At 41.9% G+C, this 27,878-nt stretch overlaps 3 protein-coding genes across 4 annotated transcripts in view; 2 read left to right on the plus strand and 1 right to left on the minus strand.

The window, feature by feature from the left end:
- Nucleotides 1-1,981: 1,981 nt before the first annotated feature.
- Nucleotides 1,982-9,192, plus strand: notum1a (notum, palmitoleoyl-protein carboxylesterase a). Its single transcript, XM_030089706.1, has 11 exons — nucleotides 1,982-2,522; nucleotides 5,180-5,232; nucleotides 5,357-5,452; nucleotides 5,809-5,869; nucleotides 5,953-6,011; nucleotides 6,089-6,191; nucleotides 6,303-6,494; nucleotides 6,579-6,676; nucleotides 6,768-6,915; nucleotides 7,130-7,177; nucleotides 7,291-9,192. The coding sequence occupies exons 1-11, from the start codon at nucleotides 2,191-2,193 to the stop codon at nucleotides 7,592-7,594; spliced, it is 1,494 nt and encodes a 497-aa protein (XP_029945566.1). The 5' UTR covers nucleotides 1,982-2,190; the 3' UTR covers nucleotides 7,595-9,192.
- Nucleotides 8,553-27,878, minus strand: part of LOC115387129 (ras-related protein Rab-26-like) — a 54,192-nt gene continuing 34,866 nt past the window's right edge. The window contains exons 6-10 of one of the 2 annotated variants that reach the window (XM_030089709.1): nucleotides 26,415-26,480; nucleotides 26,141-26,197; nucleotides 25,276-25,352; nucleotides 24,986-25,119; nucleotides 8,553-8,598 (exon numbers count right to left, since the gene is read on the minus strand). In XM_030089709.1, the coding sequence (XP_029945569.1) occupies nucleotides 25,020-25,119; nucleotides 25,276-25,352; nucleotides 26,141-26,197; nucleotides 26,415-26,480 (300 nt within the window). In that variant the 3' untranslated portion in view covers nucleotides 8,553-8,598; nucleotides 24,986-25,019. Of the gene's footprint in view, nucleotides 8,599-24,761; nucleotides 25,120-25,275; nucleotides 25,353-26,140; nucleotides 26,198-26,414; nucleotides 26,481-27,878 lie in introns of those variants that run through there. The other variant, XM_030089708.1, reaches the window with a different exon arrangement.
- Nucleotides 10,754-19,057, plus strand: LOC115387128 (arf-GAP with dual PH domain-containing protein 1-like). The gene is made up of 11 exons (XM_030089707.1): nucleotides 10,754-10,934; nucleotides 11,852-11,982; nucleotides 12,619-12,710; nucleotides 13,990-14,072; nucleotides 16,503-16,615; nucleotides 16,843-16,989; nucleotides 17,123-17,206; nucleotides 17,327-17,389; nucleotides 17,502-17,573; nucleotides 17,808-18,036; nucleotides 18,118-19,057. The coding sequence occupies exons 1-11, from the start codon at nucleotides 10,844-10,846 to the stop codon at nucleotides 18,144-18,146; spliced, it is 1,134 nt and encodes a 377-aa protein (XP_029945567.1). The 5' UTR covers nucleotides 10,754-10,843; the 3' UTR covers nucleotides 18,147-19,057.

The raw sequence follows: 27,878 nt of genomic DNA on the forward strand, positions 1-27,878 counted from the left end.
ATCGGAGATGAAAGACAAGCTTTGACTTTCACAGGAGGCCTGGAGTTGGGGCGGGGGGCTACGGGGGCACTTCTGAGGGACTGCCATCAGAACAGCTGGGTCATTTTCAAATGACCTAATTCTGGGATTAATCCATTCAGACTTGCATGGTTAAATTTGTGTTCATGCTACAGAAAGAGGAATGGCAGGCAAAGAAAAAAAAAAAAAAAAGAGTAAGAGAATTACTGGTCAATGCCAGAAAGGCTTAGTGTGAAGAGTTTGAACAAGGTGCATGGTACAGAAAAAAAAAAAAAAAACCCACAGTGCACAAACGGTAGCAGAGCAGAGGAGCATTTCCAGAGTTTTATCCAACCTCATGCTGTTAAGGTTAGGTCACTTTACAACAGAATCCTTTTATTCTCCCTCTGAATATCAGATCCCTCAAAGTGCGAGCATCTGCAGCTCACACATCTTCGGTCGGAGGACGTTTTAACGCCGGGGCATCTCTTCCTAGCAGCGAGTGTGTCAGAGGCCAGTGTCCATCTGCGAGTGATTTAAGGGTTACATTTTTGAGGATGACGCGTGATAAAACGGGGAGGTATGGGTCAAAGTGACTTGACTCAATCTGTGACAGAGCCTCTCCTCCTGGGCCCTACCACATGTTTTAATCTATACAAGCATCTGTTTGAAGTTCCCAATGAATACCATCAGTCCTGCCAGAGACTTCATATCCATCATACCTGGCTATCCTTTAGAGCGCTGATTAAACATGGAGTTCAAGTCGGTAGGTAGGCTTGTGCTCTTATATTGACATTTTCAATGTAATTTAAGTTCACATCGTTTTTTAAACACACGACATAATGATATAAGTGAAAGATAAAGATTTATTCCTCCAGTCAGTGATTGTCAGTCTACTGTGAACTGAATCAGATATCTGCACCTCTTTCGAACCCTGTCAAACTAAATTACGATATTCCCACATCAAAAAGAGAAAAATCTGATTAAAAATCCCCCAAAACATATACAAAAGCAGAATGTATGGATAGAAATCACTGAAACGTTCACACTGTTAAAACTAATCTGAATTATGGCGTCTTGTCACATGGTCAAAAGTCCCCCACACACCATCATGTAGTCTTAAATCTTGTAAATGATTGTTTTCGCCCTGTGGAGTACACTTTAACTTAAATGTGTCCTTAAAATTAAGGGTTGTTCGAGGGAAGTTGAACTCAATCGTAACAAGGCATTCCTGTGCTAAAAAGCTGGCTTTCCATCAGGATGCTCTGCTCAACTGAAAATATACAGTAGAGCAGGAGGGTTTGGAAGAGACTGAAGTGGGAGGGAGGAGGCGAAGAGAGGGGGGAGAAAGAATGATGGTTGCTTTGATCTCCGGAGGCCTGTCTGGATTAAAAAAAGAACAACAACAAAAAAGTATTGAAGTTCCTCTTTCAAACAGTAAGAAAAGGTTCTTCCTCAACTTGTCAGAACTGGAATCGCTTTCAAAAAAAGTGCTTATTTATGATAAAGAGAAGGAGATTATCTGTCAACAATGATTATTATCTACATAGTTGGACACAGAATTATTATTAAGAATAATGACAATAATGAAGATGATAACATAAATATAAAATTATTTTAAAACGCTAAATATTACAGTGCATTAACACTGCTTTAGTTTTTATTTATTTATTTATTCCCAGTTGCTTTTCAAGCAAGTGTGCAACAAGATGCGTATTCTCACTTCATAAATTTGCGGTGGAATGGGAAATGGGCATTTCAGGGCCAATAAAAGCCACCACATCAAATAAAACATTGTGGATCAAAAGAACCAACGCATGGACATTTTTTTCCCTCTATAAATTAAAAAGGGGGTAGTCAGTCTGCCAGGCTGGATCATGCCCCGAGTCCTGCCCCACTCCTGCGATTGGCTGGACGGACGCGCAAGGGGGGAAAGTTTGAATAAAATACACGAGCATGGCACCAGTGTTGTCGTTCAAGCTCGTGCGCTTGGTCCAGACGCAAATCCCCGATAGGTGGGCAACGAGTTGCGGGCGCAGCCGGTGGTGAAGTTCCAACAGAAGTATCAACGTGACTGTGGCTGATCGGACAGGACTTTTGATTTTAGTGTAAAGTTGGAGAGTTTGCGTCTTTAAACACCTTTTTTTTTAACCCCCTCGAGAGTATCTTACATTTAAGAAAAACGGACGTTCAATGTCTAAGATGCCAGCGGTCAGGCTTGCTTCCTCCTCCCTGCTGCTCCTGGTGCTGATGCAGTCCGGAGCGCTCTGCGCGCGGAGGTTCCGGGGTGGCCGCAACCCTCAGCCGCGGCGCGCGCCGCCTCCCCCCACGTACCGGGGCGACACCACCGAGAGCTTCCCGCTGGACTTCACCGCGGTGGAGGAGAACATGGATAACTTCATGACACAAGTGAAGAACCTGGCGCAGTCCCTGTACCCGTGCTCGGCGCAGAAGCTCGACTACGACATGAAGCTGAACTTTTTAGAGAACACGTCTGTCACCTGCAACGACGGGAGCTCCGCGGGGTATGTACCATCCGGTAACGGACAGGGTGTGAAATATGACTCACGTGGGAAAAGATCACAACCGGCCAGTCTTCAGGTGTTTTTTTTTTTATGCGTAAAAGTCCGTCCCCGTCCATTCCTGGTGCGTCTGTCCAGTCGAACGTGTTGACATGCAACATTTCATACTGGATTTCCAATTATATATATAAAAAAACTTTTTAACAACACTGAAAAAAGAGTGTATGAAAAATTTAAAGTGCATAAATGGTGAAAATCTAAACATGAGGTTATAGGCTCCCTTCTCGGAGATAGACAGCTGCTTTGCGTCAGCCAAGCGTGAAATGTGCGGATAGCCACATGGCCTACGCTTCATTTCCTTTGCTTCAAATTAGAATGCAGGATTTGCTTTGCTGAAAGTTTAGTTTTTAGTTTTTTGGGATCCCTGCCCATCTCGTTCTGAGTCTCTCTGAGACTTACAGTAGTTCAACATATTGCTGACTTCCACATAACTGTACTCAGAACAAGTTTTATGTCAGTGGCTTAATCTTTTTTCTTGATTTTTCTTAAATTGATCAGATTGACCAAGTTCGAATATTTTATCATTATATTTACATTGATCTTCACTGCTGACATCTCAAGTAAATGTATTTATTTAAATGCAAAAAATTCAGCATTATTCTCTACAAATGCGGATAAGCAAGAACACTTGAAGAATCTTACAATTACAAACTACCTGCAGTGCTTCCTATTATATAATGCCTAAACTAAGAACAGGCTTCAAACAGCTTCTGCTAGTAATTTGGTTGCAGGGAGTTCACTTGTGTGTTAAACTGATTATTGTGCAAATTATATGGATCCCTTTGATTTGTAGCTGTAAAAGTTTCATGTGTGCATCAAATGTATTTTCTCTTGTGTTGTAAATTGTAAATATATCATGATGCATGAGGAGAATAAGCTTTACCATCAATGCACTCGCATATAGTTTTCTTGTAATACATGTTGGTATAATTTGCAGTTTTCAGTCACATATTCATTGTGTCCCTTGAGCAGGTTTCGCTGATTGTGTCGTTATTATCTCAGAGCGGTTTGACGATGGATCAACATGCCTGAAATGGAGTTTGATATACATGTCTCTTTATGGATTTAGAATCCCGTCTAATTCCCGCTAAACCCCAAAGTGCTGGTTACATAGAGGAATCCGTGAGCACACTAAAGCTTTTTAGCGCTTTAGAGACGCAGCTTGGAGACGAGCGTAGGAAACAGCGGCAGATGGCCTTTTCTTTCACTGTGGCTGTTGTCAGTTAGGATGCTAATCCATGTATTTTTTTCAGAGTGGCATTGTAAACAGTTGCACATACATACATAAAAATGCAGTGTAGGAAACAAAAAAAAAAGCATTCACGTGGACAGGAACAGTTGTACTGTGATTCATCTCCTGGAGATGCACTTGTTCCAGTGAGTGCTTCACGTTGCACCTTTCCTGCTCGGTTGGCTTCGCCTGCCAGGCCTGACTTCACTTTGTTGTTCGGAAATGAAGCCCACAACATTCTCCGTGACTCGAAATGATAGTGCAAAACATTAACCGCAGCTAAAGTATGAGTCAACACAAACAGTCCAGAGCTTCTGCCAAGTCTGTTTTCCTGAAAGCCACTGAGATGTGTACGGCCGTCCTTTGAGTCACTGGCTTTGTGGAGAGGCTCCTCACTGACTCAAACAGCAAATTAAAAAAAAAAAACAACAGCATCCAAATTATTGGAGCTCACTTGAAGGTTTTCTTGTCTCAGATGACTAAAGCTTCATTAAACACGAAAACATTTGTTTGCAATTATGACATTTTTCCACTTTTTGAAATCAAACAAACATCCTGTTGAATGAAGACGGATGATGCGTTTGTCATGAATCGTACATCCTGCAGCCGATCGTGACAGTGTTTCCCTCCTCTGGACCGTCAGTACACACTGTCTCTCTACGCTGCGGCACATGTTAACATTTTACACTCCCAGCCTTGAACAAAAGATCCCTTTAATTCACTTCGGCTCACTTTATCAAAAGGACATAATCTCGTTGTCATATGGGCCCTAATGCTAAGATCTCCACCGGCAGACTGTGGCTGCCTTGTTTCTCATTCATTACTGTGGCTGGAAAGCCTTGTTGTGGAGACTCATGAGCTCATAGTACAGAGATGATGGTACATCACCTATTTTCAAAGACGACCACGTACAGAGCAAGCAGGATAGGGGACAGCGTGATGTTTATCACCCTCTGGATTACTGTGTCAGTTTTGGAGGTGCAGGATTGACACAGAACTTCATTGTCCTCCTCTGTGTGCTCGTTGAGTCCGTGTCGGTAGAACCTCTCCTCCGCTGTTTTTCTCTCACCTTATGGAGATAGTAATCGACAAAGTAACAACATGTTCTTGTTTCAAAGTGATGGTGTCATGTGTGTTTATGTTTTATGCATGGATACCATCGCTGATGTGGAGAAATGAGGGTATTACTTTCCACTGTTTATCTTATCTTTCTCAGGAAGAACATGCATCATGTCAAAGTTGTGGAATGAGACCGTATCTCATGGTTGGGGGAAAATGTGGTGTTAAAAACAGACAAGGAAAACTTCTATGTGATATTTGGATGATGACAAAGCATGAACACTGTCTAAGATGTGTTTCGATTTTCCAGGTACTACTTAAAAGAATCTCGAGGCAGCAGACGGTGGTTGATATTCCTAGAGGGTCAGTATTTTAAAAGAATTCAATTTAATTCATTACATTTTTCAATGCAGGTTTTTTTTTAAAAAAAGAATATTTTGTCTATGAGGAGTGATCCACGTCGTGGTGCCTGTGTGTCTTTGTCCAGGCGGCTGGTATTGCTTCAACAAGGAGAACTGCGACAGCCGATATGACACCATGAGGAGATTGATGAGCTCCTCCAAGTGGCCCCAGACGAAAACAGGTGAGCTTCAGCCAGCTGGCGCACTTCCGTCGGCGCTGTCGTCACTCTACCTGTGGCCCCGTAGGAAAACCACGACCACAAGGTGAAAAACATCCGCAGATACCACTTATATGTCTCAGCAATTAAAAGGCTCAGATGCATTTGTGTTCATTTATAGTGTTATTACGACCCACACCCGGTCATAATGTTGCTGCGGTGCGGTGCTACCTGGCGCCCACTGCTATAGGAGCAGAGACGCCTCCCTCTGTCATTGCACTGTAATAACTGTAATCCAAGTGGTAATGATGATGAGTGAGTAGAGGATGTGTCTGGGAGAGCCAGGATGGCTAATGATACATGTCAATGTGTCTCTGCAGGCACTGGGATCCTGTCTCCACTGCCTGAGGAAAACCCTCACTGGTGGAACGCCAACATGGTGTAAGTTCACTCGTGTTTGCGTGCTCAGTGACGCTCAATTTGTAACCGGGGCTAACAATATTAACTCTGAGTCTGCTGTGCAGGTTTATTCCCTACTGCTCCAGTGACGTGTGGAGCGGCGCTGCAGCCAAAACGGAGCAGAGTAAGACTAAATCTTCACAGTCACGACGTTATCTGTCCTTGAAGTGGAGGAATTATACACATCTTCTTTGTTATCAGGTGGTTATGCCTTCATGGGCTCACTGATAATTCAAGAGGTAGTGAAAGACTTGCTCAGCAAAGGTCTGGACACGGCCAAGGTCCTCCTGTTAGCAGGAAGCAGGTACGTTCAAGTGTCAAACATTGGTCTGAGGTTTCAAATTCCGAACTTTCTGCCTGTAATTTTGCAGAGTTTGTGTGAGTTGATTGGTGTGTGTCGTATTCCCGTGCGCAGTGCGGGTGGCACCGGGGTGCTGCTGAACGTGGATCGTGTGGCAGACCTGCTGGAGGGTCTGGGACATACTGGGATACAAGTGCGAGGGCTTTCCGACTCGGGCTGGTTCCTGGACAACAAGCAGTACCACTGCACGGACTGCGTGGACGCTGTCGGCTTCGCCCCCACCGAGACCATCAAGAGAGGCATCAAGTAAGAAACGATACGACGGAGCAAATCATTTGGAAAAATGTTCCTGTGTTCCAATACATCCTGTTTGCACTTTTTATCTATCAGGTATTGGGGAGGAATGGTACCAGAGAAGTGCAAACAAATTCATGAAGGAGAAGAATGGAACTGCTTCTTTGGTTACAGAGTTTTCCCATCGATAAAAAGTTAGTCTTTGAGTCAACTTGTTAACATGTTCCATATTATAGAAACATACAGTCACGTCTTTCATTGACCCTCTTGACTGTTCCTGTGCAGGCCCGGTGTTCGTGGTGCAGTGGCTGTTCGACGAGGCCCAGCTGACAGTGGACAACATCCAGCTGACTGGGCAGCCCGTGCAGGAAGGCCAGTGGCGCTACATCCAGAACCTGGGCATTGAGCTGAGGAACACGCTCAAAGATGTCCCGTAAGGAAATGTCTTTGCATTTAGTGGGACGATTCAGAATGAAGACTTAAAAGAAAGCAGAGAAATAGAGTTTTGCAGTTTGTACAGTTATTGCTTCCTCAGTCTGGCTCTTTGTACATTTATAGGCAATTTTACAGCCCAATGAACAAATTAGATCTGCTCAGTCCAGTCTTGACAACTATGGCTTAGCTTGAAACTCATATTTCTTTTTCAGGGCTATGTTTGCTCCGGCATGTCTGTCGCATGAAGTTATCACCAGGAAGTGAGTATGACTTAGTGTGCGGAGGCTCTCTTTTCAATGTCACAGACAGAAAAGCTTCATGATTGAGACTTTCTACCCCTGAGCTGACGGCGCCCTCTTGTGTTGTGCTCCAGCTATTGGATCGACGTGCAGGTCAAAGGCACCTCCTTGCCCCGGGCGCTGCACTGCTGGGACCGCAGCCTCCACGACAACAGGAACAACAAGGCCCCGCCCAAAGGCTGCCCCGTGCACCTGATCGACAGCTGCCCGTGGCCCCACTGCAACCCCACCTGCCCCACCATCCGGGACCAGTTCACCGGACAGGAGATGAGCGTCATTCAGTTCCTCATGCACATGGGCTTCGACGTGCAGAAGATGGCCCAGCAGCAGGGCATGGACCCCAGCAAGCTACTGGGCATGCTCAGCAGCGGCAGCTAAATTTAAAAGAAAGAAAGCAAGAAAGAAAGAAAGGACAAAGTAAATCAAAGTCTCTCCAAGCTAAAACCGAGCAGAGCTGACTCTGCATGCCTGATACCTCTAACTACCAACCCCGCGAGACGACTCAGTGTAACTATAGCCTATTCCTGTCTGACCTCCTCTTTACTTTAGTTTAAACCTCAGTCAACACAGGGACTTCACATTTCTGTCCCTTTTCTTCATAACCGGTGACAAGTACAGGGGAAAACCTGCCATCATAGCAAAAACACAACTCTCTGCTATTCTCCTTTAAAATTACTCTTTTGCTTTGTGAAAGAAAAAACGTAATATCGCGAATGAATGTAATCCAGTTTTAAGGATGCTCATTGATGTTTCGTTTGGTTATTTTCATACCTCGGCATAAATTAGGAAAAAACAACCAAAAAACAAATCCACAATGGAGTAAAGTTGCTGTCTTTTTTTCTAAGTAGTCAATATACATTATACTATTAAGGTGCAATTTTGTAGAGACTGTGTTGTGATTGATCCTGCAGACGGCTCAACACAAACAGGCAGAAACCGACAAATCGAGTAAAGAGAAAAGCACTGGATCAGGAGGGAATCTTTTGATATTTTCTACAAACTAAAGTAAAGAACAATAGAGAAACAGCTGACACTCAAAACTCTCATCAACTAGCATATAAGAGACAAGGCCAGCTGGAATAAAACACTGTTAACTTAGTTAAGCTACTGAAGACACTAACAAATGTCCACCTTTAGTCCTTGCTAATAAGAATAGCTAAAAACAAATTCGAAACAAAACAGCGATAGAAGACGAATAGCATGTCTAATACTGACTGTGTTGGAGTCTAATTGGTGAGTTTTAATGTCTGTGAAGATGCTCACGATGCCCAGTTTAGTTGTATTTTAATAACTGAGTGCGGTGCTACAGTGGACTTTGGAATGCTTTATCAAAAAACACAAACACACACACACACACACACACACTCAAACACACACACACACACACCACAGTGCCAATACTCCCAGTCTATACCTCTCCTTCTTCAAGGCCACGTTATCGTCAGATGACTGTTGAAACCCGACTGGAGGGTTCTTCATCATATCAGATCTGTTAGGTCACCTCAGTAGTTCAGCAATCCTCAAACCAATGCAATGAACATTTAAAGGGAGACAAATATTGTGCTTTGTATATTTTTTTTTTGAGTATTTGTATAGGTTCTTTCGAGTGTTTCACTATTGTAACTCCCTTCTTATATTTTATAATAGAGATCACTTTTTAATATAATGACAATGTTGTATGTAATGATGTCTTTATAAATGATGTTTTTAAAGGACCTCTATTTCGCATCACATCAGAAAAGGAAAAGTATTACTAATTGTAATTTTATTCTGTAACATATTTTTTAACAGAAAAAAAAAACTCAAGCTACATTGGTAATTTACATATTTATTTTGTTATGTAAATCATATTTATAAGTGCTATTTTCACAGAGAAGTGATTCTTTGTAAATTGTAAATACATTGCTGTTTTAATTCTCTTTGTGTTAATTGCATGTATTTGTATCAGATCCAGAAGTAAAGACACATTACAAGTACTACAAAGTAAATACTTTCTGTGCGGTCTCCTTATTGCTGTCGCTGTGATGATCAACATCAGTGGCAGCACAAGCAGTGCTAAAGATTATGTGCATGAGGCTCAGTGTGCTATTAAAGATAGTTTATCGTCTTAAAGAAATAAAATAATCTCCTAACAGGGACAGTAAACTCAAAATATGAGAAGCTCTAGTCAATGCAACAAGGTACGATGTACAACTATGTAAAGTAATCATTCAGTGTTGCAAGTTGTGCAACAAATAACTAAATGATAAGGTTGATAGCAAAGATGAGATTCATTTAAATAACATCCATCCATCCATCCACCCATCCATCCATCCATCCATCCACCCATCGTTGTTTTTAAAAATATATTGCACATTAAAACTGCTTGTGTCACTTGTTCTTCAGATCAAACATCAAAAAGGACTGATGCTCAGACAGGTTGAGCTGCCGGACCTGTAGGGTGTACTGTTCAGTTCTGACTGTAAGTCAGTTCTCAGTTGTTTGCAACATGGACATTACAAAATGCCCAGTTCCTCAAGTTCTGCTTTTAAAACATGGACTTTTAGTTGCTTAATCAAATTTCAATGATTTTCTGTGATTTGTTTGGAAAAAAAATACACTTGTTCAGTTAGTACATTTATTTATTCATCCTACTTTTGCCAAATCATTTTTATTTGGTGAGAAGCACAGTCCACAAGAAACTACTGCAGCTAACACAAGAAAATAAATAAATTAATTAATTAATTAACAATCTAGTGAAACGATCAAACACCTGTTCCAGAGGTGTTCAATAAAACGTTATTTTTAAAGCACTATTTAAAGAGAAACCTTGAAAATAATGTGTGTGACTGACAAGTTTCACTGCATTTTGTGAGCGATCTGATTTTACAATTGGCATGAAATATCCGGTTTTATGAGTTTAATTGTAGCTATACATCCCCTTCATCGAAACCTTTTCAGTGATTAAAATGCTGAGCTGATACATCAACTTGTCAATAAAAGGTTTGTATAAAGTAGTTGTCCAATTCTTGAAGAAGTTACAATTAGTGAGCCAATAAGCATCCAGGACAGCACTCGTGCCATCATTTTTTACAGTGAAAAATACAAAAAAATACTTTAAAAAAAAGATAAATCTAGCCAATCATTTCCTGTTTGACTTTGTCAGCTTTATGTTTTTTTTTTCCCGTCTCTGTGACACAATAACCGGGTTGCAACTTTACGCAATGGCTTTTACACATCTCTGAAAACCACAGACAAACAGAGCTCTGTCCTGAAAACATTAAATCACTATTTTTTTATATTGAAATAATTTCAATTTCTAATAAAAGAAAAAAAGAGAGAGAGAGAGAGAAAAATGGAAATGAATATACGGTAATAAAAGAGGTCAAGTGAAAAGTGCAAAAAGTAAAGTGAAACTGCAGCTCCTCCTACATGGCCGCTAGGGGGCCTCGCTCCACGCGAAGCCTTCAGCAGTGAATGTCTGAGAACTCAGGACTGACCTCGCTGGTTTTCAGCCGCTTCCTCCTCCTCCTCCTCCTCCTCCTCCTCCTCCTCCTCCTCCTCCTCTTCTCAGACTCGCCCTGCCGTGTCTGACCGCAGTCTCACTTCCAGCGCGTGAAGTTGCTCCGAGCAGCCTCCGTCCTCGTGATGGCTTCAGACCCGGACCGGAACCGGCAGCGCGTCCACCAGCTCCTGGAGCGGCCCGGGAACGAGAAGTGCGCAGACTGTGCGGCCGCAGGTAGGCTGCAGGACTGACACAACTGCATCTTCCTTCTTCACAAAACACTAACACAGGTTTTCACAGAAATTGAATTAAATTAAATTTAAAACCCATTTAATGTATCTTGGACGATTTTCTTTTGTTTCATTCATTGTAAAGGAATCTTCACTGTAAAGAGACCTGATTGTGAGATTATTACAGTGACTGATGCTAAGAAGTTTTGGCCATTTCATGCTGTGGTTTGTGTTCAGGAAATCCTTTGAGATCTGTGTCTCAAGTGCTATTTGCTGATTGGCTGTCTGGTTTTATGTGCATCCTATTTTCTATGTAAAATGACCTCTTTGTGAGAGAGATAACTGTACTTTAATCAAGCTCTCCTGTGCATGCCCTTGTATTTGTGTAACTTTGAATTACATGCTTTAGTAAACACGTTGGTCACATTATTATTAAAGTATAATTTTTCTGATTAAGAGAAATTTATTCAACATGCCTAAAAAAACCAACATAAACAACAACAACACACAGTTTTTTTCCTTCTTTAATTCCATAAAAATCATATTTTCATGCTGCCCTCTCTCTGCACGTGCTTTCCTTTGAAGAAATGTTTGAACGCTGATGTCCTGACCTTTTGGTGACCCCTGTGGAACAAATGTCTTGAGCCGTTAAACCGAACAGGATGTAACATTTTCCATTTGCTCCATATCAGAGTGTGAATTTAACATGTCAATGTAGACGTCCACATACACACACATACTGTTTTTCTGGTTTGACTTTTAAAAACGTGCTCTAGTGATCTCGGTAGTTTCCTGTCTATACTACAGTGAGATCATAAGAAACATGATCAGCGTTTACCTATGAGTGGCTTTGTACTGGGATTATCCACTTTTGTATGAGTTTGTTTGATGTTGTTCTGTTTGTCTGTGTGTGTGCTGCAGACCCAGAGTGGGCGTCCTACACGCTGGGTGTGTTTGTGTGTCAGAGCTGTTCGGGCCTCCACAGAAACATTGCACATATCAGCAAAGTCAAATCGCTCCTGCTGGATCCCTGGAGCGCGTCTGAGTTAGAGGTGAGAAATGATGTCTGTTTTGATTATGATCAGTGGAGAAACTGTGTGATTTGTACAGATCCCAGCAAAGTCAGAAGGTCTGCGCTTTGTCTGAGAAGAGACGAGCCGCTGATTAAAAGCTCGGCTTTAGGCAGTTTTCAGGCGCGGCCCTCGCCCGTCCCACCCTGCTGCACCATGAGGGCTCTGCTCTGCCTCTGCAGCGCTGCTGGGAAGAATGAGACAAGTCATCAGTATCAATTCAGCATGGTGTGAAAGGCATGAGCCAGCAACTGGCAGCCACAACCAGCATCTTTGTGTGTGTGTGTGTGTGCGTGTGCGTGTGCGTGTGCGTGCATGTGTGCGTGTGTGTGTGTGCCTTCTTTAAGTAATGGAACATTCAACAGTTGCTTTTCACAGTTAGATTTCAAAAATAGTGTAATTGTGTGTCATCTTTTGGTTTTGCTACCTGCATGAATATGTGTGAAAAAAAGTTTGTGCTGCATTATGCCGTTATTTCCCCCTCTATGCCGTTATTTCCCCCTCTGTCTGTTATTTTCTCACCCTGATGCATGTGCATGCATGCCTTCCTGTGTGTAAGCTATCTATGAATACACAGACATGGTTAACCGACACTGTGTGTTTCTCCCTCCTTCACAGTTCATGGACTCTGTGGGCAACAATAAAGCCAAAGCCAAGTATGAACAGATAGTTCCAGCCTTCTACTACTGTCCCACCTATAAAGATTGCATGTAAGTGATGTGTCCTCCACCGCCATCCTCACTGTTTGATTTATTTCATGCATAAACTGTGATATGCAGCATTTGCTTTTCATTTTTATTTAAGTAGTAAGTTAGTCACTGTCAAGGTAACTGGCTGCAGAGGAAACTCACTTCTTCACATTCTGTGCTCAAAGCAGGCATCGTAAAAAATCAGCTGATTGTACTGCGGGAACTACGTGAAGCTGCTGGAGTTCGGTTAGCGCAAAGTTCAACCAGAAACGGCTGCTGTATTGAAGAAATTGTTAATGCGATTTGCATGGCGCCATCAAAAAGCAGTGACCTGCAGGATGTGTGCACAGAAGATTTTTAGCGTTTTCTGAATAATATGCTTTGAAGCTGGTGAAATGTGAAGGACAGCAGTTCACGCTGCTTCATGATGCTGGCGGTCATCGCAGTTCACCTGTTTCTGGTCTGTCACGTCCTCGTGTCCACGTGATTAAACATGATGAGTTGATCCTGGCTACTTGATGCTGACCCTCCTAAATGTCCTCTTATGTTTCACCACATTGTGCTTTCTTCAACAAGTGGTTTGGGTCTGTCAGGATGAGCTGCAGAAACTGAGCCATGATAAGAAAGCCGAGTTCCTGCAGGCTGAACAGGAAGCAACTGTTCAGTTTGACTGTTTGTTCTTAACCATACAGCGACAGAAATAGCGGTATGTGATGCAGAACAGAGAGCTGTGGAGTTACAACCGTAACTCGGCTGCATTCTATTAATGAGCGATGAGAAAATCCATCTTTTTGTTAGTCTGTAGTGTGTGTGTGTGTGTGCAGGTTTACTGAGACCGACAGTTCAAGGTACACTTCACAAAGACTGACATGCTGGACTTAAGACTGAGAAAATAAATGCTATAGCATGAAACTTGAGTCACATCTGAATTTATGGAAAAAAGGAAGAGCTGGATTCAGCAGATGAAGAAGCTGAATTATTTATTAGTTGCGACTTGGATGGTCAGGGTTGATGTAGAGGACGAAAGATGTTAGAGATGAACCTTTCAGGTATTGGGAGAGTAAGAAACCTTTACCGAGATTATTGGTGGGACAATTGATTAGAAGTTAGGAGTGTGAGGTGGAGGGAGCAGCCGACAGACAAAGATCAGCACTCACCTTTAGTTGTATATACAAACTTAATGGTCACAATGTGCTTTGAATTTTTTGTTTTCAAATGAAGACCAGAGAAGTAGCGTCAGTTATTGATATGCTCGCGATAAAATATTAACTCAGAGTCTCTCATGTACTTTTTTTTTTAGGCTCCTCCGGGAACAGTGGATCCGAGCCAAGTACGAGAGGAAGGAGTTCATGTGTGTGGAGAGGCAGGAGCCCTACTCAGCAGGTGAGACTGAAGCATGTTTCTGTGGCGTGATCCGCATCACCACATGGCAGGTGGAGGAAAAACAAAACCAGTCATTCGTTGTTGCTTTTTTTTAACAATTAAGCAAAGACATTATCTTCCATATACAGATTTAGCCATTCTTCTGTGCAGTTCATATCACTTATCATTTCATTTTAGACGTAATTATCCGGATTATGAATGCTCTGCTATTTCGTTTGGAGAAGCTCTCTGGTTTTCACTGCTGCTACTGGAGGGGGAAATGAGAAACTGTCAAACATCAGTACTCTGCTGTATTTAAAAAAAAAAAAAAAGACGGTTAACTTTTCTCTTTTTATTAGATACAATTGACTGTTTGTCACGATGTCTGTGATAAAAACAGAAAGTTATAGGGTATGCATTAATTTCAGAATATGTCCGGCTTCCATGTGTTACTGAAGCTTCTCCTCTCGCTTCACATTCGTTCTGACATGATGTCATGGTGTCGCAGAGCTCGGTTCGCGTGTCGCGTAGTGGTGATCGCCATGAGGAAACAGACTGTGGCCTGTCTAATCTACGCAGTTCCCTTTTTTAGCAAAGGCATGTCAGGTCGTTTCTGGAGTATCTTAAGCAACCAGTTGCATTATTGACGGCATTGATGGCCAGTTTGAGATTGGTGGTTTCACTGTGCATTAACACACAGTCTCATCATTGGTCTGTCTGGATATTTAAAACCAAATCTCTTACGGTTATCTAAGGAGCAGTTAGATCTGGATTTGAATCCAAGACGTGAGTTAAAGCGGCATTCTGTCATGCAGAACTTATATGGCATGTGCATTTAGAAACTAGAAGTGCCGTCTCCATTTCAGACGGAGGAGCTGAAGTGCAGGGCTGAAACCTCATGACTTCCAAACTGTGTGTTTATCAATGGCCTCTTGTGTTGCACTGTGCAGAGGTTTGGGAGCATGTGGCTGTGTGTCTCTCATGAAGGGATAATGCCTTCTTTTGTATACATGCATTCAATGAAAAAACTAATACAAAACAAAAACAAAAAGAAAAACACTAATTTATTTCAGGCCCAAAACACCAGAAGTGATTTGTGCAGTTTTTAGGAATGAGAAACACGCCGGTCCCAAACTCACTTTTCCATCTCAGACGTTTGCAAATATTTTGCAACCAGCCTTTAACCATGAATGACTTTCCTTCTTCTCGCTGTGTCGTATCATTGTGGACAGGCTGACCTCTTCCTCCCACTGTGGAAATGTTCAGTCTCATAAATTATTGATGAAACATCGCTTCACGAGAGGTTTTCTGCTCTGAGTGCCGTGTAGGAAGACACAGAAGGAACAAACGTGAAGTGAAATACATTTATTTACAGTGATGTTCCAAACATTGCTGTAAGTTTGTGAGGAAGTATTTAGTTCATTCCCATGTTGCTACTTTAAAGAAGTCTGTAAAAATACAGCAAGCAATGTGAAAAAAGCACATTTAACAACACTGTAAGATGTAAAGGACACAGTAAAATGAATGCTTTAATATAAAAAAAATTATAGCATAATTTCCATTAAAAATTATAATTTTTATTGCATCGTGTCTTGCACTGTAATTAAAATCGTGCTCGCAGTGTTGTGCTCTTCTTTCTAGGGAAATGGTTCCTGTCTCGTTTCTGGCAGGGGAAGTCATTATGTTTCACTATTTCTGAAGTAACCTGCAGAGCACAGGAGATATTGGTTTTAAAAAGTGGTATTTCATCACAAAAAACTGATGAAAATATGGTAATAATTCATAGTTGGAGTTTTATCATTGACTCTGTGATGGACTCCTCTCCCGTCTAATTCTGCTTTAATTTGCAGTCAGCTGGGTTAAACTTCAGCACATTACAACCCGGAGATGGAAATAGCCGTATAGAAGAATGATTGATGAACGTTCTGTTCAAACAGCAGTGACAATGCATTTTCTCTTGGAGAGCGTTTTCAGTTCGATAGTCGAATGGCGGCCGGTGTCAGGAAGAGGCCCAGGAAAAGAGCGAACCGGAGCTGCGTGTCTTCGTGCACGTCTGAGAGAGAGAGGAAGAGGCGACGCTTCATTGATCGAAGATGAATTGCTCTTATCGATGAGTTATGTTCTCACTTGCATTCGAATTTAAGCTAAATTATTTACAGACAGCAGGCTCTGCCATGCTTCCTCTCACCGCTGCAGAGGTTCTTGAAACAGCGACCACCGATGCTAAAAATGTGCCGAAGAATTACACAAACACTTTCACAAGATCGACAGTCTTGTAATGAGGGAGATCTCTCTGCTTTCCACCAATGGAGTGTTAAATGTTTAAAGCAAATGCAAAAATGGTCTAATCTTGAAATCGAGTCATGATTATTTCCGATTCATCCAACTATGATATTTTGTTATTTAAAGAGAGTTTGGTGGAAGGGACTCATCTCACTCTCGTCCTGGCAGGCTATAGAGAAGGGTTTCTATGGAAACGGGGCAGAGACAACGGACAGTACCTCAGCCGAAAATTTATTCTGTCCGAACGGGAGGGCGTCCTCAAGTATTTCAACAAGCATGATGTGAGTGAGTGGTTTTTCTAAGTTATTGATGAACATTGTTAGTGAGAAGAGTTTTTTTTGTTCATGTGTCCAAACTTTGTGGCACATTTCTCTCAAACCCTGTTAAAACGTTTTTAACGCTGTTAAGTTCTGTGCATGAATAATCTGTCCTAAATTCTAAGCTCATTTTGGATAAATGAAGCGATTCACATGTGTAACTGTCTTTAATGATTTTCCCTTGACTGCAGGCTAAAGAGCCCAAAGCCATCATGAAAATCAGCAGTGTGAACGCCACTTTCCAGCCTGCTAAAATTGGCACTGCCCACGGCCTGCAGATAACCTATTTAAAGGACAACAGCACCAGGAACATCTTCGTTTACCACGAGGACGGGAAGGTGAGGAGCTGGACCTCTCTGCTTGGTATTTCACGTATGAAGTCATGAACATGAGGATAATTCGAGGAAGGTTAAACATATGTTAGTTCAGCTCAGTGGGAGTGAGCTCCTGTCTGTTTGTCCTCTCCTGAAGGAAATTGTGGACTGGTTTAACGCCATCAGAGCAGCCAGGTTTCACTACCTACAGGTTGCTTTTCCCGGCTCGCCCAACTCAGAGGTGAGTACAGAAACTGTCCCTCACATATTTGAACATTGACTCAGGTTAACTGAGAGTTAAAGCTGTACGGTACTCGCTCCACTGCTTGTTTTGTCTGAATACATGCCTTCCTTCGTTTAGTTGTTGCCAAAGGTAACCAGGGCGTACATAAAGGAGGGGTACATGGAGAAGACGGGCCCTAAGGTGACCTGTTTTTGCTTTATTCATGCAGATTTAGTGTCAGTACGTTATGATCTGACAAGAAGATCTAATATCTTCAGGGTGAAGTGAAACTCTCTTTGTTTCCGTCCCACAGCACACAGAGGTTTTCAAGAAGAGATGGTTTACGATGGATGAGCGGAGACTCATGTACTTTAAAGACCCGCTGGTAATAAAGTTGAGGGACTGAAGGGGAATTTTGCAGTTACACACTGTGACCAGCAGGTGCTGCTGTGCAGCTTCTTTTTTCTGTCTTTACTAAGGCATGAACCTAAGAGGAAACAGCTTTGAAAGTCTTCACTTTTTGAGTTATATTCAAAGATGTTTGCTGTATTTCAGTTTCAACAAAGTTTTCCCTTCATTTCAGGAGGAATGAAGTGTTTCTCTCTCTGTCTGCTTGCAGGATGCCTATGCACGCGGTGAGGTGTTCATCGGTTGCAAACAAAACAACTACACCGTGCTCTCCGGCTTTCCCTCCACCGTTCAGGGCAGCCATTGGCAGTTTGGGATTACGATCGTAACTCCAGACAGGAAGTTCCTGTTTGCCTGCGAGACTGAAGAGGACCAGAAGGACTGGATCGCTGCGTTCGAGGCAGTCATCAACAGGCCGATGCTGCCGCGGGAATACGCAGGTACGTTTAATTACAATCAAGTGTTCACATTTCTATCACTCTGAGAGTCCAATGCATTTTATTTTGATTGTCTTTCTGCAGTGGAGGCATATTTCAAGCACAAACCATGACTGTTGTCGTGCTTGAAGAACTATAGAAGGAGAAAGAAGAAGTAGAAGACCTTAACGCCTCACTTCAGAAAGATATTAGAAGGACCTCAAGGTTGAGACTGCGTTGACCAGTCACTACCAAAAAGCGACTCACCCGATGTGCCAGGCTCATTTCACGGAGGGTCAGGTCTCCTCCTGAGCTCAGGAATGTTTCTGCTAACTCACTCTTCGAGCAATGATGTGTCTTCCTGACCTTGATGGGAGGAAACCATGCATGTATGCAAAGGAACCAAAACCACTGCTGCTCACATATAAAGAGATTTCAATGTATTCTCTCATCAAAAATACATTATATGCTATTTAATTTACCTGGCATTTTCTACATCGCGCACAATTATGACAAGTCCTGAGTTATCAAATGCTCACGCTGTTGCTTGTGTTATTTTGTGTTTGAGTACAGTAATATTTTATTCAGCATATATATTTATTTTTTTAAGTGTGTGATTTGCTATTGGCAGCTTCATGTTGTGCTATTTAAAGTACAGTAAAAGCTATTCTTGTACGTGTTATAGCTGTTTGTTGTAAAATCTAAGCATCCATTAACTTTTATCTTGTAAAACTGAGGCTCATATTCTGATTCAGCGTTCTTGATCACACCGTGGATTTCTGATCCAGTAGAGGGAGACATAGTAAAGGTTTTCAACTTTCTGAATTCATCGAATGATGTGATACAACTTCTATAACCAACAGTAAAGCGCTCCAGTTCTCTCATGGAAACTAAGTGACAGCCATTGTAATTTGTAAAAGTCAACAAGATACTTATTAAAACAACTGTCATTATTTAAGCAGCAGCTGTTTACTTACAAGTGAAAAATGATTAGTTCAGCATTAGGCCTCATTGCCTCCTGCCATGGAATAAAACTGTAAGTGCGATTATACTTTGGCCTCCTGTTGTGTTATTTCTCTCATAAGAAGCTGAACTTCTTTTCTTGTGCCTTTTCTTCTTGTTGCTGTCCTACCTGTGAATGTGTAGAACAGCTCTTTACTGTCGCTCACCTGTTCGTCACGTCCTGCTTTGTTTTGATTCACGGGTCTCGTCTGTCTCCGTCCTGTCTTCCCTCCCTCTGTGCTTCTGATTGAGTTGATGGATTTCACCTGTGTCTCCTCATTTCACAGTGTGTAAAATCCCTCTTCTTCTTGTTCCTGTGTTTGATTGTCAGTTATTTTGTCTCTAACATCCTGTGTTCTATCATGTTCTGACCTGTCTTGAGTTGCCCCTTTGCACACCTCTGCTTGTGCTCCTATCTGCTTTATTGGACTCTGCTTTTGGCCCTGACCCCATTCCTAGTTTAGACATCTTTGCCTGAGACTTTTTGTAATAAACTCTGTAAACACTCAGCTTCCTGTGTGAGTCTGAATTTGGGTTCACCGCAGTCTGTGACATTTACTGTGGCTGTGATGCACATGCACAGCAGCAGCACTCTGAATAAGGTGTGTTTTCCCCTCATTTCTATTGAGATGGAGTGTCAACGTTTTTGTAAAGTTCCACTTTGGGAGTCGTCTTCAAAAGGCCGTTTTCTCTCCCTCTGCCATGTAAACAGACGCCCGACACGCAGTGAGTTTTCCGTTTTCATTTAAATATGGCTGGTAAATGGGGCCTTCATGAATGCATGATGAATAAACTTGACATTAAACTTTATTCACTTGAATGAATAAACTCTTGACTAGCATATCAGTCATTGCTGTAGTCTGAGAACTGTCATGCACTTCATTGCACCACCTACTGGCACAACAGGGTATTACAAGATCCAGCAGCGAGGCAAGAGTTAAAAAGTGTGCGAATTTCATCACTGTTGCATAGGATGTTTCCTGATACTTTGTTGTGGTGATCAAATCACTGTTCACTAACACTCGATCCATGTTGAGTGTGGAGTTGAGTAAAAACGAGAAATTGTGTTTGAAGTCAGAACGAAAAGTGTGACTCTCATATAAACTTTTATGTTTAATGGTAACTTTCAGATACAAGAAAAAAAGTTACAAATAGAAATGTATCACATTAAAAAAACGAAAGGAAGATTACTCTGAACTTCATTAAGTACTGTACAATAAAACTCCACTGATGTGGTTTCTGTGGTTAACATAGAGCGTACTCAACAGAGGTGGGACCAAGTCCTTGTTTTGCAAGTCAAAGTCGAGTCTCAAGTCTTTGCACTCGAGTCCCGAGTCAAGTCCCGAGTCCTGACAGTCAAGTCCTGAGTCGAGTCCCAAGTCAAGACAGTCGAGTCCCGAGTCGAGTCCAAGTCCTTAACGTTTTTCCTCGAGTCCTAAACAAGTCATTAAAAAAAAACAAAAACAAACTGGGGAGGCACTGTTAAGGAAATTTTTGACTGAGATATCGATACTCTTTTTGAGAAGCGAGCTTGTAGATTGGGTATTTTCACCATATCTATCAAACACAACATAAAGGTGCTGTGCTCCACCTGCCCCCAATGACCAGTAACCACTGCTTTTGAGAAGTGCTTGAGATGATGACTATAACTGATTTTACTTTTGGTGTGGCTGCCTTCAGATGCTTAGAGAATTATTTCACATTGTAGGTGATTGTCATGTTTTTAATAAAATCCTCTGGCCTCAAACTTTTATGTGAGTTACAAACCCAACAATGCTGAACTTCATGTTGAAATCAGCTACGTGTCAGATATATCAGCTACTTGTCAACTGGATTTACAGTTCAGGGACAACACAGAAACAAACCACTTAACTCTATTCATCACAAATAGGAATAAGGTCAAAGCATTTCCAGAATAAAAGAATAAACCTCGGGAGGACAGTTGGAGTTACATTAGAACACATGCTGTTACCAGAACATTATATCTGTGACTGGGTGAATCTTGGCTTCAAGCCTAACTATCCATTTCCACTCAAATCGAACATTTTACACAAAGCAACTCCAGGAGTAAATGCAAAAATTACAAAAACACAGTTAGGCAGCCCACAACAGAAACACCCATGATCAGTCTGTCTGATGACTCTGTCAACTTTGTCACAAAAACCTGGTGAATCAGCAGAGGAAGAACAACATGAAGCCTTATTGTCTAACCTTTGTTGCTGGGAGGCTGGAAAAATTTATTATCCTCATTATTATTATTAGCTTTAATTATTGGAGCAAAACTCTGTCATGAGTGGATATTCCAGGTTATGGTATGACCTCTTCCTCTCCTGCTCTCTGGTGTTTCATGGAAGTTTTAATTCTGCTGTGCTGTTTACTGCCTCCTGTACAACCTGCGTACGGCCAGTCATTCTGTTTCCTTCTTTCATTTATAAAATCTGAGGAAAGACCTAATCACAAATCAACATTTCAACATTTCAAAAAGAAAAGCAACCGACATCAGAAGAGGCAGTCTGTTAATCCAAAGAATCACCATCAGACGTCCTCAGATAGCTTTAGACTGATCAAGCTAATGAACCAGATCTACACATACTGACATGTCTCTGATCTGGTAAAGATGCTCTGCCACCATTAAAGAAATATATTAAAACACTAACTGTACCATCGACACAAGAACAAACATTACTGAACATCCAAGGTGTGTTAGACACAGAGAACCATCAGTCTCAGGAGTGTTTTCCATTATTTTATTTGTCCAGGAGCAGAGTTCAACAGAAATGAACAAAGCTGACAGAACTGGTGATTGAAGAGGTGACGTCTGCACAAAGAAAGAAAGAAAGAAAGAAACAATAAAATAATAGTCCGGTTATCTCCCAGGTTACAGATTACTAGTTACAATGGAAGTGCAAAGTGTACTTATTTGATCAGGAGACCCTGGTTCTTGCTGGAGGTCCCAGTGGAGACCCTGGCCCAGCTCCTGCTGGTGGTTCAGTGTTCTCTTGTGAAGTGGAGAGCAGCCTCAGTTCTCTGCAGCGTCTGAAAATGAGGCTCTGCTCCACGATGTCCCAGGAGAGGCTCAGCAGTGTGACGCCGAGCACCCACATACTGCGGAACGGCTCCGCTGCACTGCGCCGCGCAGGTCGCAGCACTCACGCAGCCTTACTAGAGCGCCCACCTGATGCGGTGCGGCTGCGCCACAGCACTCTGCCTTTTGACCAGACATGCGCTCAGCGCATGTGTGGGGTTATGTTTCCATGACTATCTCCATGTAAAAATGTTTGATCAGGCACTTTATATCGTTACAATTTACTCACCACTCACGCCAATAACTTCAGCTATTGTTGCCCGAGTGTTCTCCTTTCTGCTGGTGTCTTTATAAAAAAGATGACTGGTGGTGACCTGTAGGACTTCCAGTCCTCACAGCTGCAGTTCTGTTGGGGACAAAAGACAGTGTCTGAGTATGTTTAGCTCTGTTTTCTATGTTCAGTGTTAAATGTCCAGTGAGCTGTGAACCAAGGGGCAGATTTAAAAAAAACAGTCTTCACTGAAGTGTGCACATTTAAACCTATCTTAAAATAAATTGTGTTTCCTTAATGAAATAAAGCATCTTTGATGCATTCTTCTTCATTACAGTTCAAAAATAAAAATATGAAATTCATCCCTATTCACATCTTTCAATAAAACTCGCATTTCTTTTTAATCAAAAGCAACAGGTCCCCCGGGGACGAAAAGTATGTTGATGATGAACATTAGCTGAGACTAGAATGAGGCCAAACAGCCTCAAAATGTTGCTGTTAGCATGTTGACAGTAAAGTTCTTCAGGGCATATCCACATTTCAAAACAGACTACCGCCTCTTGCATAAAGTCTATAACATGGGATAATCACAGGGTTAAACTAGCAACCAAGTTTTCAAACTCACCACAGGTGCTGCAGAAGACAGAGCTGCTCTGTGTGGAGCTTCCACTGGAACAGACGCACATTTAGAACAGCCGCACTTTTTTGTTTTGTTTTTTTAATCCTCTGAACGTCTGTTTGCGTCTCTGATGCTTGCGGATGGTGCGTTCAGGAGCATCGGAATGTTATATAGTACTGAAAATAACCGGGGGTTAAAATGGCTACACGTGAAGGATTTGTGTGTAGTGGAGAAAAAAACACCCCTGGCAAAAGTCTCCCCCTAAACTGATGCCTATGCGCGCATTCCAGGCGGGCAGTGTTGAAACCAGTTTATTAAAAACAATCGTGGCCGACCTGTTGTGTTGTTTGGAATGCGCCTGGAATGCGCGGGTGTCGAAAACGAGCGCTCCCGTCAATGCGGAAGTGAACGAACTCCGCCCGTTGCACGTGGTCTAGGCGACACGAAACAAGCGCTCCCGCTGCAGGCGCACCTCGCCACTGCGATCCCATGAAATGAAGCGATAAAAAATAAAAATGATTCATACATCGCACTTTTAAAATGACTATTATGACTTGACGTGACTCGTCGAGTCAAAGGGTTCGAGTCAAGTCCAAGTCTAGAGTCACTGAGCTTAGAGTCCAAGCAAGTCCAAGTCTTTTTTTGATTTTATCAAGTCGAGTCAAAAAGTCATAAAATCGTGACTCGAGTCCGAGTCGAGTCCGAGTCTCGAGTCCAAGTATCCCATCTCTGGTACTCAAGCAACAGCATGTAAAGAAGCATATGCTTCTTCTACAAGTAAATGAAATCCTGTTGAAGCATTATAAGAAACATAGATAAAATATTCAAGAAAGAATTAACATTATACAGCCCACATGGAAATAATGGATCAAAGTAACAATAGAACATAAAGCAGAGTCAGAGCGATCTACTACAGCTTGCATGGACTACAAATAAAGCTGTAAACATAAAATTACATGTTTCTTATACTTTAGATCAGTGTAGCTTATGATTCTCTCGATGTTTGATTGGAATGGCAGGACTATTGTAAAACCACTGAAAAACCCACTGTGTGGTCCGATGAGCATGTCCTCCAAAACTCTGTAACCTCTGCCCTCACCCCACGCTTCGGTTTATCTAAAGTGCAGTTTTGCTCTATTGCATTTTTTTTTTTTACATGCAAAGGAAATACTGTCCATGTGTTTTTTGTTGGTAAAATATTCACTGATTACATTCAGTAAGTAAGTATAGTAATAAGACAGGAAGTTGCAGTTCAGTTCTGCAGTGATCAACATTGATCCTCTATTATTAAAAACATGACAACAGGCTGTATGTAACACTTGTTACCAATGAATAACCAAATAGATTTTTTTACCATTTTACATCCATTAATTATATTAATTATTAAAAAATAACGATTGATGAACTAATGTTTTTTAAAACTTAGAACATTTTGTATTCCCAACAGCAACAACCACTTGTGATGAGTGTATGTTGAAGTAACACATTTTTATCAAATCTGAATTAATGCTGGTGAGCTGAAGCGGCTCCAGTGAGCCCAGTGAATCACGATGAGTCATGGCATGAACGCCGAAACATGAGCAGAGCGTTCATCACTGCACATCGAGTATACCAACAGTAACCAACAACAACTTACACCGACATTCTGGGTAGACAAATTACAAAATGCTTTTTGTGTCTGTCGTTTCTGGTTCTAATGAATCCGTCCACAATGCGATCCTCGCAGGGTCAAAAAGATAATTATGCAGCTGAAGTTATGAATGCAAATGTCCATTAACAGTGTAATGACTGGAGTCCGATGCCCTTTTTATTGTTTTTTTTTTTTTTTTTTCTTTTTGCAAATTATAACCTTGGGCAACATCATTCACAGCTACAGAATGAAAGTGAAAAGCAGGAAGAGAGGAGCTGGATGAAGGTTTTATGCAGTTTGACAAAGCGATTTGAAGGTGGAGAAGCTGAAATGTGACAGGGTTTATACCTCGCTGGAGCTGACTCCCCACATCTGGCCGTGGAAGTGAACACATGCAAATGAGTGATGCACACACGCACACACAGGTATTACGGATCAAACGGGTGACCAAAGCAGGTATTTAAGTCCTGCAGCAGCCGGCACCCTTCATCTCCTTGTTCACGTATTCCTGGAGCTTGAACTTCTCGTTGGGATCCTTCATGGACCTGTGCTTCAGCTCCCTGTGACACAGGATGAACGAACAGATGCCTCAGGGAACTCAGTGTGCCAATATTCAAACATGAAAATGCCTTGTGACTCGTCTCTATAACATTCTGGGAGCTATTCTTCTGGGTTATTGTCATCCATTGCCAACAGTTGCACTGATTAACTCTTACTTGGCCACCGCTGTGAACGCCAGCTCCACGTTGAGACCTGATCTAGCACTGGTCTCCATGAAGGGAACTCCAAATTCCTGCAGAGGCAGAGAGAAGACCATTAATCCGCCGCATGATATTTATGTTGGGGTTTGCAGCAGAGGACTTGTTAATTTTTCCTAATCAAGTTCTGAGGTGATGGGTTTGTCTCCAAGCTTTATTTCTGCAGAGGGATGCGTCTCAGCAGATGGTAATAACAGACTGGGCCTTAGGTTACTTTGTTGCTCTAATCTCTGGGGAGAGTTGGATATTTTGAGGCAGTGTTTGTCTTTGCAAGACCCTCTTTGCCACAACTTTTCCAATTAAAAGAGGTCCACTACCCCCTCTTCATTAATCAAGGATAACAGTCATTTGAAAAATGTGCAACAAATAAGATGTAATTTTGTAAAAACTACGTGAAACCACTATGTGGAGGCTGAGGCTCACAGAAACTGCTGTTATTTATCACAGAACTATGAATGTTTTCATGTATGTCAATGCAGAAACAAGCTTTATTAATCTACAAATTTAATACTGGTTATCAAAGGTTTATTATCCCAATCTTTTTGTTTGCAGGTATTGTGTTTCCCTCAAAGCACAACGAAATATGTGAAAAATAGTGAAAGTGAAAAAGTAATTGAATACCGACATGAATCCATCAATAGCCACCAAAAAAAATTCAATCAGTCACACAAATCCCTTTAGAAAATTACAAGAAAGGACACAGTGCTGCTTTCAGCGTTCCCGTAATGACATACCAACCTTAAAGAAAAGAGGCGAACCAAGTTTTTTTTTTCTTCGTGTTTTATTAAGCCTGGGGCCGGGATGATGAAATGTTGTTCTTTACCTTGGCAAGTCTCTCACCGTCCTCCCGCTTCACCACTCTGTCATGGGTGGAATCAGCCTGGCGAGACAGGATTTATTTAAAAAAACGACCATATCAGCAGCGTGTGTCACCATCACTGCTGACACTAAAACATACTGTAGGGCCGCTAGTTATTCTCCAGGTACTCCACAGCCTGCGTGAGATTAATTGGCCAGTTTTGAGAGTTTGTCGGACAAAGCAAGATAAAAGATTTGCTGATATTTGATTTTCATCAGCATGAAACTGGAGTTCTTGCCTTGTTTCCCAGCAGCATGAGCACCACGTCCTGCTGGGCGTATTCATGGATCTCTGTCAGCCATGCCTGTTAAACACATGGAACAAGAAACAATATGGAGCTGTTACATAAGAAGAAAATGCAAGCGTGAAAATGAGAGAAAAAACAGGAAAATATGTTGTGAATACTGTACATAAAGAAGTCCTTGACAAGGACAAACCTGCACTGGAAATTTAACAAGATGGATTTTTGAATAGGAGGAAATGAAAAGTGACTTTTTTGGCTTTTTAGATGATGAATACAGAAGGAGAAAAAAAAAAAGTTTACAGACGGCTGATATTAAAAGAAATATGGCAAGGACATCGAGATACGGATATAAAAACAACAGAAGGCACCGAGAGGGAAAAAAGAAAAAAAGAAAAAGGAGGACCGTAAGTCATCACAACAAACCTCAGTTTAATCAACACTGTCTGCCGCTTCCTGTTTCAGCTACAGCGCGATCACAGGGGAGCGATAAAGCCTTGCAGGGAAGCCGGCAACGCTTGTGACTGCATGAGCTCAGACAGAAAGGGGACCGACCGCTCACCGTTAATGAGAGATTAATTAGCCGAGAGGAACACCTGCAAACCTTCCCGCTGAAATATTACTCTCATCTCAGCACACCGCCTAATTGCACCCGCGGTGAATATCTCCGCGGCGGGGTTTTGCGACTGGCCGGTAGCTCGATCCCGGCCTTCCCTCGGCGGCGATTAATTCTGGGGATGACTTGGTGTTTGGAGAGGGATTTCACGGAGGTCACCTCCAGCCAAAGGTCACGGTAAATAATCGGTGATGAGATGGACAGTGTGTTGACCGATTGTGTGTGTGGGTAGAGGACACTATGCTCGTGTCAATTGGAGTAATGATCATCTAATACATACATCCATTGGAAATGCATTATACTGATGGGTGTTGAAATTAAATGGCAACTTACATCTCACTAATTATAAAGGTATGAATAAAAACACACAGCATTGGCAATCTAATCAATACAGCGCAACATCAAAGCAATGATCCAGAATAATCCACCATTGTTCAAGCATTTCCCAGTCTGTCTTTGTCTCCTGTTGTCATTTAATCCAACCTGCGATCCTTTTGTTTAGTCAGCTTCACGTCTACCAGAGTGATGCAGGGACCTCGACTGGTTTCACGTAATTACATGACAAAATGACAAATGCAGGTGTACACACGAATTAAAGATCGCTCCCGTCCCGTCACACTCAAAACTTACAATAAAAGACTTTATTACAAGATTGATTTCTGAACAGAAGAGAAACATGCAGGGTTTTTTTTACAGCATGCTCATATGTCAAAAGTTGTGATCAATCCTTTCTACACACATACATATTCAGATAGTTTAGCTCAATAGTTTTTTTAAAGGATAAAGGAAATCCCATGGATCTATAGGCAGAAGAACTCCTGAATAAAGATGAGATAGAATACACC

This window comes from Salarias fasciatus, chromosome 4 (assembly GCF_902148845.1).
Source record: "Salarias fasciatus chromosome 4, fSalaFa1.1, whole genome shotgun sequence".
NCBI lineage: Eukaryota > Metazoa > Chordata > Actinopteri > Blenniiformes > Blenniidae > Salarias > Salarias fasciatus.

Coding starts and splice junctions, on each gene's coding strand:
- notum1a (XM_030089706.1), top strand. CDS start 2,191: ATGTCTAAGATGCCAGCGGTCAGGCTTGCTTCCTCCTCCCTGCTGCTC. Junction 6,495..6,578: donor ACCATCAAGAGAGGCATCAA/GTAAGAAACGAT, acceptor TTTATCTATCAG/GTATTGGGGAGGAATGGTAC. Junction 6,916..7,129: donor AACACGCTCAAAGATGTCCC/GTAAGGAAATGT, acceptor TTTCTTTTTCAG/GGCTATGTTTGCTCCGGCAT.
- LOC115387128 (XM_030089707.1), top strand. CDS start 10,844: ATGGCTTCAGACCCGGACCGGAACCGGCAGCGCGTCCACCAGCTCCTG. Junction 12,711..13,989: donor CCCACCTATAAAGATTGCAT/GTAAGTGATGTG, acceptor TTTTTTTTTTAG/GCTCCTCCGGGAACAGTGGA. Junction 18,037..18,117: donor GCTGCCGCGGGAATACGCAG/GTACGTTTAATT, acceptor GTCTTTCTGCAG/TGGAGGCATATTTCAAGCAC.